Source organism: Nelumbo nucifera, chromosome 6 (assembly GCF_055504915.1).
Source record: "Nelumbo nucifera cultivar China Antique chromosome 6, China Antique-T2T, whole genome shotgun sequence".
NCBI lineage: Eukaryota > Viridiplantae > Streptophyta > Magnoliopsida > Proteales > Nelumbonaceae > Nelumbo > Nelumbo nucifera.
The window spans coordinates 29,683,169-29,696,265 of NC_142654.1; the positions used below are offsets into that span (position 1 = coordinate 29,683,169).

Consider the following 13,097-nt stretch of genomic DNA (forward strand, 5'->3'; position numbering starts at 1 on the left):
AAGACGTTTGAAACGTCTGTTACTCTAATGTGAAATTTTAATATAAGAGAGTGTTGATATGACACTTTTTGATTTGATGTATAGAAAGGTCTTCAGGAAGGATTGTGTAGGAAATTCGGACTCCGAAAAATCAACCAAAATTGAATAAAAAAACCGGTTAATCGAATTGATCGATTCAGTACTTTTAAAAAAGCAAAGGTATCGGTTCAGTTTCGGTTAACCAATATAGAAAACCTATGGTTAATTGAACCCATCGGTAAACTTATATTTCTATATTATATATATTTATGTATATTATATATTTTTTATTTCCTATATATTTAAATCAATTTAAATGCACTATATATAAATATATTTATTTATAATATATAATATATTTTTTATTATTTAAAACATAATATTTTATATATTCTAGTTTTTAATTATATATTTATATAGTTTTATAATATATATCGTAAATATAAAAACTGAAAAACTAATAAACTAATCTGCCAGTTAACCGAACTGGTCAATTGGTTAACCAGTAGGCTTTGGTTTGGTTTTGGTTATCGGTTTTCCATAAATCGGTAGTACCAGTTTGATTTCAAAAATAGGCCCATTGTTCAATTAATCGAATTGTAAGCACCCCTAGGTCGAAGTTGCCAAGTGGACGTCTTTGTGACCAGTGTCCTCAGACCACGTCAACGTATAAGCACGCCGCCTATCAAGAAGCATGGATAATCACATAAGCAAAGGCCTCAAAGAGAAGCGTAATCCCACATGGATAAGGATAAGCAAAGATCTTGGTGGGTGGCTTCATCCCTACAACCCCGTAAGGAGCATGTCCGAGTACACCACAAACACTCGGCTACTTAAAGGCATCTCCCCTCAAGTTCATCTATCTTTTACCTCTCTCACTCTCTTTCTCTCATTGCTCTTATGCTTCTTCATCGTCTCGGACCCCTTAAAAGCTCGGCCCGATGGAATTCATCCTCAATTATTGGCTTGAGTGCCGGAGTGCCTTTTCTGGGGACCTCTTCCTTGGGCCTCTAACTTTCTTCTATTTGCAGATCCACTCGATGCACCACCTCATCCTTCCACATTCGTTTTGTCCAAATTGGCAGGATTATCTACTGCATGTTTGACTTAGTTATACCTCGGATCGAATAACATCAATATCCATTAGTATGATTATTTATTAATTAGATTATTTTTAAGGGTTTAACCAAATCAAAGCTTGTAATGAGCAAATGAACTTGTGCTCGCTGGTTTAGAGTTTATTCTATTCAATGTATGGGTAACTTGTAGATAGATATCCTATACTTTCGGGTAGTTTCATTTTAAAGCTTAAACTTTCAAATGCATCACTTTAGTATCTGAATTTTCAGAAATATACATGTAAGTCCAACTCCATTAAATTAACAATATAGTGAGTGATAAAATTATAAATAGTAATGTTCCGACTCTTTTTTACTGTTACTGTTCATCTTTCTTCTAACTTTGGACTTTGGACGCAAGCCAATGACTGCAAAGTAAGCATCTGAAAGTAAAACTACCTACAATGGACAAATTAGAGTGAGCTTACTTTGCCACTGCTGGTTTGTGATCAAAGCAAAAGAAGATAAATAATGAAAAAAGAGAATCAGAATATTGGTATTTTTGTAATTTTATCCTTCACCATAACGTTAGCTTAATGGAATTTGACTTAAGTTAAATGTATATTTCTATGGAGTGGCAAGTTTAAGCGCGAGTCTACCCGAATTAATTACAAGGTGCGTATTTGCATTTTTCTTTCTTAATAAGGTTAATTCCGGGTTATGGATTCTAAGTCTCTTAGTCTGCTTGTAAATTTTGTGCTTTAGGATGTGTTTGGTTGTAATGTAAATAAATTTGCACTGATATAAAATCATGGCAGTGCAAATGATTTAAATGTAAATTCTGATCTATTTTTATTTCAGATTATAGTTTATTTTGTTTGATTTCAATACAAATGAAAAAAAAAATTAAAACATGAAGTAAGATAAGTAAAATGCAAAACAAAATTAAACAAGAATTTGCATTTTTTACATTTACAATCCCATGCATTTGTACTCCTTCCAAACTGAGCCTTACGGGACCAATACGGCAATACTCCCCTCTACCCGTGTGATATTGCACAATTGAAAGGAGCAATATTCTCTATAATAATGGTTCTAGATGTCAAGCTTAAAACATGGCATATCCTAATTCCTAATATTGAATGTTTTGCCGAGTCCAAAAACTGAAAAATAATGTATACATTCTTCAAATATGGAACCAATTCTGGCTCCCCAGTCCCCACAGGCCACAATAATCTTATACCAGCTGATACATTTCTGACTCATGTTTACCGTACACTGATACACAATAATCAGTGACTGTGATTTTAAATGGATTGTGACTGTGAATCTGTGATCCATAGGATTAGGACTCAGATTTCCATACAAGTGTGATTCATGGTCCTTGTGTGTGGGGACCTCGGTCTCCCTCATTTTGAAGCAGTGTGAAACCACTGAGTATATCCATTCTCTTAAGCAAACTCAATTGTCGTTATCCGGTTTTAGAAGGTGAATATGCCTTTCCGGTTGGATCCTTGTCTTACACTGATCAACATGTGAATCATTCTCTTTCTCCCTTTTCCTATGCTTTCAATTGTTAATAATTTTCAAGAAATACTTATTATTGGTAGTTTTGATCATGGAGAACTGTAGGCCCTCGCGTGTCCCAATAATCATCACTTGTTCCTTGTGCCTTTTGCTTCACTACTCAACTACCCATTTTTTGTAATGTCCTCTAAAATGTAAAATCTAAACAATATTTCTTATAGCCATGAACTGAACCGGGTAGCCTTTCTCCTCATAAAAATCTGGTCCTTGAGGGGGCCGGTCTAATACCAAACCAAACGTATCAAAACCGGATTGAAACAAATTCAGCCTATACAAACAGTTGGCCAATAAGCAAAGTTTAGAACCAAGCCAGCTTTAGATTGGTGACAACCTTGCCACAACAGTGGGACGACCTGGTTAATTTGGCTGGATAATCACAACTAAGGTTGACTTGCCAAGAACAAGATTGAACAAAAAAATAGGGTGTGAGTATTATGTGTGGACAAAAGCACACTATCTTCTGCATCCAAAGAATGTACATATTATCTTTGATGAAGAGATGAACTGAATACTCGTATCACTTCCTGTTTTGCAAAATTATTCAGACAAAAAAGTTGTACCACAACCATTGGGATGAAGGAGATTGATTTTGTATAAATATTATATTGTAGGTATAGAAGCAGATAATATATTACATGTAAGAGGGGGAATTTCTAGATTGATCCCATCCAAAAATTAGAATTCTACATCAATATATGAGAAATTACTTTTTGTTTGGAAGCTCGAAAAACCTTGTGATTTGCTTGCTTTTCTATGGCCTGCACCGCTGCACAGCTGCACTAGAGTTCCTATGAACTGGGCTGTATAGAATGAGGTATAGAATGAGGCCCATTGCCCATGGTGAGGTCCCTTCACTGATCAGTGAAGACTGGGGATGGCTGTGCAGGGGAAATAAGACAACTGTTTCCCTTCTATACGAAGCAAACAAGGAACATGTGGTCGTGGAGACTTCTGGGCTTATTTGTTTTGGACAGGACAGGCATGGGCTACAACTATAGCCCCAATTGAGAACTTAGGACCGGTCTGCAATGTACCCACAATACATGTACAGTATGTTCACTTTTAGCGGTCTGAGTCTGACTAATTGGGTCAATGGCATGACAATTGTTTGAATTGGTAAGCAAGTAAACACCGGGATTGCTTACCTTTGATGAATTTGAAACCCAGAGGTTCCACGACCCGGGGGATGGACCAGGTGATTGGTCATATGGTCCAACCATGGATGGCGGAGTGAAATCTTTACCTTGGTTTTGAGCTCTTTGGATCGATCTTAGTTTTAGGACTTCACAGATCGAGATCGATCTTAGTCTCAATCGATTTTTACCATGTAGAGAGAGGGGGGGGGGGGGGACGAGGGTTCAGTGACTTCAGTCGAGAGGACTCAAGTTTCAAACTCGAACGAAAAAGGAATTGGTCCACAAAATATGTTAAGTTTTTTGCCAAGACCCAAATTTCATTCTAAGAAAATGAGTCTTGCGACAAGAAATGATTATCCAAACAGCTACATCTCATTCATTCTTGCCCTTTTTTTTTCAGAATTGACAAGAATTAAAAGAATGAGGCCAGTGGCAGCGAACCAAACATGGCCTTACTTGCTCTAGGTAAATGCAATTACCCGGGTAAGTACCGGCAATTTTTCCCAGTACTGGCAATGATTATTAAAAGGAGCATTTTTATCCTACCAAAGTACTGACAATTTTTCCCAGTTATTTATCCATCATGAGGATGGGTATCACTTAGATACCTAAGAAAATAAATTTTCTCTGATCCCCACATAAATATAAAAAAAAATAGCATGAATTTCTTGATCAATAGAAACAAAAATCCAATTAACCAACTTTTCCCTCTCAAAATCTAAAACACAAACGCCCCCTTAATAGCACCAGCTCCTCTTTCCAGAATTCAAATTTCATCCTCACAAATCCATCCCCACACAGTCTCCAAAACCTTTCTCATCATGCATTGAAAACATCTTTCTAATTGTATATTTTTATTATTAGTGGGAGATATTTCAAATACACAGCTGCAAGGGGTTGCGAGGATGGTTTTGTGAGAATGAAGTCTGATTTCCTCTTTCAGGATGTCTGAACCAGTTGGCAACTAGCTTTTTACCAAAATTAGAGGCAAATAGATTATTTAAGGCTTTCATTGGATAGAAAAATAAGTAAGAACCAAAAGTTGAGGGAAAAGTTACATAAATTAATTTGTAAGTTGTAAACTCCGAGAACTTTTCTTCCAACTTTATGTTATTCTCTTGTTTTCTGTCAAACAGCATGGCCTACACATCCAACCAGTAGAGGTTTTAAAGTTTAGAAGGGTGGGGGCCTAAAAATCCTTTCAAATCTTTTCTGTTAGGGACTTCTTATCATCGCAAAACTTTTTCTAAAAGGATTCTTAGTTTAAGATAAAATCGTCCCATCTATGAGATTTGAGCCAAGCTTTGCTTAAAGAAAGCCCAAATCGTTTAAATGATATTTCTTTCACCGCTTAAGCCTATATTATATTCCAGGTAATATCAAAGACTCCGTTAAAAAATGTTATAGCTTTGCTAGCTTAAGATTTCCACTTGAATCTGTCACATAAGACGGGATTGTGGCCACTACCAACTCTTCTTATGAAGAGAAGAGAGGTATGGACGTATTGAATATTAGTACTTAAGTATATGCGTTGTATATATGAATTGTTATTCTATATTAATTATTTAAATTTTAAATATATTATAATTAAGATATATATAAATTAAAAATGAATAAAAGTAACAATATGATTAAAAATAAATTTAAATACTTGTACTAAATGTATACGTACAGAAATTTTAAATAATAATAATAATTTATTATCATTATTATTATTGTTATTACTACTACTATTTTACAAATTTTGAATCTTCAAAATTTTCTAAATTGCCACTTTCCAAATTAATGATGAATGAGTGATTCTGTTGAGAGAGAATCATGGATGTGATAGGCTCCTTACCATTAAAGAGGATCACTAACGTTTTCTATTTTTTTGGCTTGCTTTCCTTAACAATCCATGACTCTTTATTTTTCTTAGTTGTATTACCTACAAAATTACCATCACGCCCCTCCATCACTTCCATATGCATTGAGTCAAACTGATCACTATGAACATTGCTGGTCGACGATGTTCCCGTAAGAAGTGGAGGGCCTCATGATCGGTGAGTTATAACGCAAAGCAGGAGGATAATTTTCTTTCAGTAAAGTTTAAAATTTCTTCATCATATCTTCTATTTTACAATTGTCAATCTTTTCTAAAATGTCTTGCTTAACTTACAACCATCAAAGTCATGACCAATTCTTCCACACAATCTACAGAACCTTGGAAGTCATTCATAGATATAATCAACCCAGATATCTTCTCCACCAAGAAGAGTGTATGGAATTCATTTCATTAGGGGTCTAAAAATATTCATCCAAACTTTGATTAGAGCATACCTGACCCAAAGTTGGACTTCCTCTTTTCTGGGTTGAATAGGATTGCCTAAGACACTTGTAAGATTCATCATCACTTCTGAAGTTAGATAGGCCAGAGGTAAATTGTGAAACTGCACCCAAAGTTCCACCACAGTGAGATTGTAAGCATTTGGTGTAGTGTCAATCTTACACTTTTCCATAAGAATAGCATCTCCATTAAAATTCCATGGTCCAACATCATAAATAGAGTTTCTATCATACTTTGAGGCAAATTTCACCAAAAAGGATTTATTTACATAAGGGATAATTTTTGAGTATTCTTCTAAATCCCACGCCTTGACTTTAAACCTGCAACTCAAACCGACTTATTACTCCGGACCTTGATGACAAGAAAGTTTTGCCAGTCACCGTCTATCTTCACCTCTTCTTTTTTAGCCGCTAGACGCATTGGTGCTTCTGGTTGCAAAGATTTTGAAATTTCTGAAATTCTTCATCATCCAGCTATTCGATTTGAGCATTTACTTCTTCCATTAGGGAGGGAGGAAGAGGGTACAAAAGGACAAATATAAGTATAGAAAGGGGATCTCTTTTGAGATCGGAAGAAACTAGGAAGGAAGATAACAAGAGGGGAAAAAGGCTTGTCGCTCAACGCAGACAAGAGGGAATCGAATTAATACAGTATTAGATACAAAGAATGAATATAGAGTCTTCCACAAATTATTGCAGAACATGCCACAACCCTCAAAGAATATAGGGGTATTTAATACTATGGCCCTTATAAAGTGTGGTGCATTTAAATCTATTGGGCCTTGTGGTATGGTCAACACCATATGATTTAAAGCATACGACGATTCTCTAATTTGTTCTTCACCGTGGTGTCAATACATTTGTTAACAAAATTTTACTGTGAAAGAGAAATTTTGATATTTTGTATTTTAAAATATGGTTTTTGAAGTATTATTGATCGACACGGTTGGACTGTTTTGCATGGAAAACGTCTAGGCACTCAATTCCATCTCATCCCAGATCCAGTCTTTTACCATAAACCGTTGATTAGTCAATGATTCTATAATTGGAGGTTAAATCATTGATCTACACAATAGTTTTCGACCATTTTTTGTTTTAATTATTTTTATTTTTTAAAATTACAATAGACTGTCAATTTGAACCAAATGGTCGAACTTCTGACTTGAAAACTACTGGCTAAAACGGTTCTAATTCTGAACTGGTTTTTAAAACATTGTTTCAAAACCAATTACATATAATTTGTAAATGTGCCATTCACCTAAAAAAATGCATAACGGGTATGGTATGTTTCAGGATAAGTTATCCATGGAATATCCACAAAACCAAAGATCTAATTATCTAATGGGTGTGGTGTATTTAAAAACCGATTGATCCATGGAATATCCACACTACCGAATACAGGGACACTCCCTTAATTGGTTTGGACTTGGGTTCTAATTATGCTAAAACTATACTAAACTTGTTGCATCGACATCCATGGCCAAGAGATCTCTCAAAAATATACATTTTTATATTACATTTTTCTAATATCACAATCATCCTCATCCAAGCCTTGTCCCGATTGTCTTGTTGCTGATTTTAGAAGTACCTAAAAAAGAGTAAATCTATAACCCACAGAGGTATGATACCAGAAATGATTTTACCAATCAAACCCTATATGTATTTTGATGAATGTCACCTTATTGGTTATAACTTTTATGATCCTATTGACGCATAGGTTATCTAATTTTTGGAAGTTAAATGATATATAACACCACTAATGATATTTTAGAGGGTAGTTGTATTGTGGTGTTGCAAAAGTGTCGTGTTTGTATAGGGTTTATGCATTGAGAAAGGGAAAATCTATTTGCTGAAAACGATATATGGAAAATGTTCTCACCAATCGCCTGCAATGAATTTTGATAAATACCATCTGATTGGTTATTCCTTTTATGATATTGGATGATTTAGTCACAAGTTTCTTTGATATCGTGTCTTCTCTGCATTATAGTTGAATCCATTGGAAATTGAGGAAAAAATGTTTTGGGCACAAAGTATAAATGCATAATGTTAAATTGTTCATTGCTGTTTATTACATAGAAATGCCATTAGTTGACTATTAGGCGCCACATAATATATGCCCACACAATACTTATGAACTAAATGATATTTTTTCCCCAAAGTCACTTTTATATGATCTAAAAAAATACAAAATATTTATACTTGATCAACCAACCAACCAAAAGTTTGGTTAAAATATTTATATGCCACTAATGTGACAACAAAATGTCTTAACAATGCTTTTTCAATGTTAGAATACCAAAATCACCTTAAAACAGAAAAATAGTTTATGGTTCTATGAAAAAAGTATGTTATGTGAGTGGAATGTGTAAGTTCCAATGGGACACTTTTATGCATTGTTTTAAAAAGTTGTTGAGGTGAAGATAAAGGTCTAAACCTTAAGGCAGGGCTAGAAAAAAAAGGTTTGGCCTCGATAGTTCTAATCAGATTGATGTATTTTTGACATTTATTGTAAATGAATAAATTACATAATTGATTCGTGTTATTATGGTGTATTTTGTATAATACCCTTAAACTGAATACTAATGAGACTTGTGTTAGCTTAGAATATTGACAGTCATTGGATAGACGTATGGAGGTTTATTTTGCCAAGACTGACACTAATGTGCTGCTAAGTCAGTTGGGGTGATTTGACTCAGCTGCCAAGGTGAGACCTGAAGCACATGTAGTGTAGCTTTGCTTGAAACCCTGAACCAGACCATTTTCCAGTTATGCCTTGGACCTTAGATACAGATGGGCAAAAGTAGAAAGTTAAACTTGACCCCTAGACTCGATTATGGTATTGCACTAGGTATTGGATTGAGCTATTCGAGAATTCACCTAAGTGGGTGATCATAGTGACGGGATCAACCCCTTTGTCGGACAAAGCGAATGATTGGGGAATGCACTCTTTCTAATAGAAACCTAAACTACTAATAGTTGATTTCAAATTTGTTGAGATTTGTTTTTCCAAATTATATCTATATAGAGATATACATATATATTATGGTTTCACAAAATATTTGCAAAAATGTTTTAATTCTTGGGATTCATGTGAGTAGAGAGTGCAACACTGTACTTTGCAGCCAAGGGAGATGTCATCTCTTATTAGGCAGTGTTTGATCATTATGGGTTAAGAGATTAAGTGTAAAACCATTTAGGGATTTTACTTGATGGGTTAATCTCATATCTTCCCACAGTCCTTGGGCCTTCATAAGGTGATTGGACCCAAAGACCATTTAGTGTAAATGTTGGGTCCATTAAGAGCCCATACTGATGGACTCAGGAGTTCACTGTATTCAATAGTGAATTCGGCTAGGCCTTATAACAAAGGCTAGGCTGAACCCGTGTGGCTTATGTGAAGATCAATGATAGGGTCCCACACCATACAAAGAGAGCCAAGCTAGCTAACACTTAAAGGGAAATGAGATTGAAAGCTTAATAGGCCTAAAGCTCAATTCGAACTGGGTTTAATTTGATTAATTAAATAGGGGGCGAATCTGGGTATGGATTAGTAGATAAGGATAAGAAGATAAATCTTATCCACTTAAAGAGTCAAAATCTGAATAAAGATTTGGATTAGGAAACTTCTAATTTGATTAGGAGAAGCTAATCTTGATCTGCAGATAAGATAAAGGATAAGCATTATCACTTAAAAGAGTCTAGATCCAAATAAAGATTTGGATCAAGAAACTCCTAATCAGATTAGGAGGTTAACTCTTTTGTAAGGATTATATAAAAAGATGAGGGTGAACTGGAAAAAGGTTATACAGTTTCACAATTTTCTGCATTCAGTTCTCTTTCCTTCTGCTTTTGCTGCCCTATCTTGTTCGATCTCTAGTTCTTGGAGTGATTAAGATTGGATCTTGATATTGATTATTGTTGGAAGAATCAATCTTGAAGCTGTGCTCACATCCCTGCTTGACTCTTGTTGAAGAATTGAGGTTCTTGCTGAAGAATCTCTCTATTAGTCTTGCCTCATTCAAAGCTGTGTCATTTTCAGTGGAGAATTAGTAAGTTCTTTGGGCGTGAACATGTACATTGGGAGGAGCTTTTTTGCGTGGATTCTGTATCAAGTATTCCTTTCCATAATCTTGGTTTCAGATTTGGTCTGGTTTGTTTCAAGAACGAATCATGAAAAATGCAATTTTTTTAAATCAAGGAATATGATTCTTGAAAAAGAGAAAGAAAGTTTTGAAATTTCGCCAAGCCACCCTGCATGGTTTGACCATCCATATAATGGATCTCCCTTCCCTTCATATTTCACTAACAAGGTTTAGTTAGGCCTTGAGTTGTTTAAGGGTTATTCCTTTTGGGCCTTTGGCCTTATATTATCCATGGCTTGAGCCTCAAGAGCTTAGCATGCTAATATTGAATATGAAAGTTTTTATAACTGTAAAATGGAAATTTAAGACAGAAAAAAGAATGTTTGTTTTGTATTGGCATATTGCACAAATAAATAAACATAAAAATAACAAATAAATACATACAAATGTATATGAAAATAGTTTGATGCACTGTTCATATTCTTTACTATTCATGTTTTGATACCTTGTTGCGCATTTACCCCATGATTAATAATCTATTTTTTTTTTCTAAAGCACATGCATATAAGTGCAAGAAATGAAACAACAATGCTTTACTCTTATAACAACACTGTTGGTTTATATCATTTAGCTGAATAGTTGGATTTATATGACATTTAGATTTTAGGGTAAAAACCCATATATTGTTTTTTGTTTTTCGTGTTTTTATTTTTTATGGATTACATGTTTTTTTCTCAAAGGCATAGTCTTCAAAACGTCTTGAGTGCTGAGCTTTGCCTCACCTCTGCCTTGTTTAGAGCCGGAGCTCGAGCCAACGGGCCTTAAATAATGTCCAAACCCGATAAAAATGGGCCGGACCGGGCCAGGCCGCCAGGATACCCGAACTGTTCTAGTATTTTATATGACATTTAGATTTTAGGGGGAAAATCGCCTACATTGTTTTATGTTTTTCGTGTTTTTATTTTTAATGGATTACATGTTTTTTGTTCAAAGGCTTTAGTCTTCAAAACGTCTCGAGTGCTTAGCTTTGCCTCACCTCTGCCTTGTTTAGAGCCAGAGCTCGAGCCCACGGGCCTTAAATAATGTCCAAGCCTGATAAAAAACGGGCCGGACCTGGCTACCTTGCGTATGAACAGTTATGCTTCTACTATTTTATTTTGATACGCGATGAAACACTTCTACTTACGTGTGATGTTTTAGAACGGGACAGTGAGAGGCTCACTCTTCGTTGGTTTCTATTGCAAATGTGCTAAAGATTCGTCCTGATGCGGTTCGTCTTTCATTGCAGAGTTCGATATCAACTATCAGGACCCGTCATCCGAATATTTCTTCCCTGACACCTGATCATCGTTTGATACTTTGATTAACCTCGTTCATCTATGATTTCTAGTAGATTCAAGAGCCCTCTGAAATTTATCGAAGCAAGCATGTGGAGATGGGCAACGCGCGAAATGCAAGCGAGAGAAGGAAGAGGATGAGAGTAGGAAGCCGGTTCCAGCATTGCAGAATGCAGAGATGCTGCAAAGGAGGAGAGATTAGGGTTTTCTGATTTCCTAACTCTTTCCAGCTTAGTTAACGAATGCATGCAAGTCTGAAGTCTGAACGATGAGTTGATGAATCTGTTCTTCCGTTTCCCGCCATTATTGGTAGATAACGTAGGCTGCAAGCTTGCAAGCATTCGCTTCGGCTAGAATTTGAATGAAATCTTCCCTGTTGCCATCACCGGCAGTCCGCCACGTGTATTCGCTGGCTACTACCTACTACTATTCGATGTGTAAAAATAAAAGCGGATAATAAGTGCGGAAAATGTTCTCAATGCGTCTGAGGCGCTTATGGGGCGCCATATGTGAATAACAGATCCGGTCTCGTAAAAATAGCCCCATTGTACAGATTACATCCGAGGAAGCGGAAGCCTCGTATCTTCCTGCATTGCAAAATATACACTCGAAGGTGTTAGATGTACCTATGACAACAACCATAGATTCCAATCTAAGGGTTAAGTTATGAATTCTATATCATGTCTGTATTTTCGTCCTATTAGATCAAGTTCCCACATCCCACGACCACGGGCCACGACAGTATAAATACTCGGTGCAACGAGGCATGTCGCATCGCATGTATATAAAAACCTTGAAGTTGGCGCTCTTTTTTGCAGTAGTAGGAAGACCATCCGTTCTCACCGGCAGAAAAGGAGAATGGAGGACGAAGGTGAGAAGTCGAACATAGTGATCGGTCTGATCGAGAACAGAGCAAAGGAGGTATCGTATTTGATTCAAGATCTCGTCTCTCACTCTCTCTCTCTCTCTCTGTCTCTCGCTTGCTCTAATGTTCTGTTGTGATCTTATCGAGGTTGAAGATTTTTGAAACAACAACTATTTTATTCTTTTCCTCCTTCACGTTGATCGGTGTTCAGGTCTTCTCTAGCTTCTCGAGTATGAACCTGTGTTCCTACCTGTAAGCATTGGCTAAAAGGGAACTTATTAATCTCGAAATTTGGATTTGAAAATCCTATTTACTTTATTTTCGTCTTCAGTGCTACGAGCTCAGACTTCAGAATTAACGGTTCCAGACTTGATTGCGAGGATTAAAGTTAATGGTCCAGATATCTATGAACTAAGAGAACTTACCTGTAATTTGAATTGAGAAAACGAATTTTCTGTAGTTCTCATGTGGAAATCCAACTGGAAATTGTTTATACATTTAAGAGCAAAATCTTGAATTTAAAGGCACCTGTTATACTTTTTAGCACAGTAGAAACTATAAGGATGAATCTGTATAGAAAATGAGAAGTAGCCTATTCAAATGCTGCAAAAATGAGTCTTCTGTAATATTTGAACTTCAGATGTTAAGCAAATGTTGAATAATTAAAAATGTAACGGTGGAGCTTG

At 35.8% G+C, this 13,097-nt stretch overlaps 1 protein-coding gene across 3 annotated transcripts in view; it reads left to right on the plus strand.

Moving 5' to 3' along the window:
• Positions 1 to 11,411: 11,411 nt before the first annotated feature.
• The window catches only part of MSH4 (MUTS-like protein 4), a 70,941-nt gene continuing 69,255 nt past the window's right edge, over positions 11,412 to 13,097 (plus strand). The window contains exon 1 of one of the 3 annotated variants that reach the window (XM_088889251.1): positions 11,412 to 12,467. In XM_088889251.1, the coding sequence (XP_088745377.1) occupies positions 12,405 to 12,467 (63 nt within the window). In that variant the 5' untranslated portion in view covers positions 11,412 to 12,404. The remainder of the gene's footprint in view (positions 12,468 to 13,097) is intronic. The other 2 variants (XM_010260553.3, XM_088889250.1) reach the window with 2 other exon arrangements.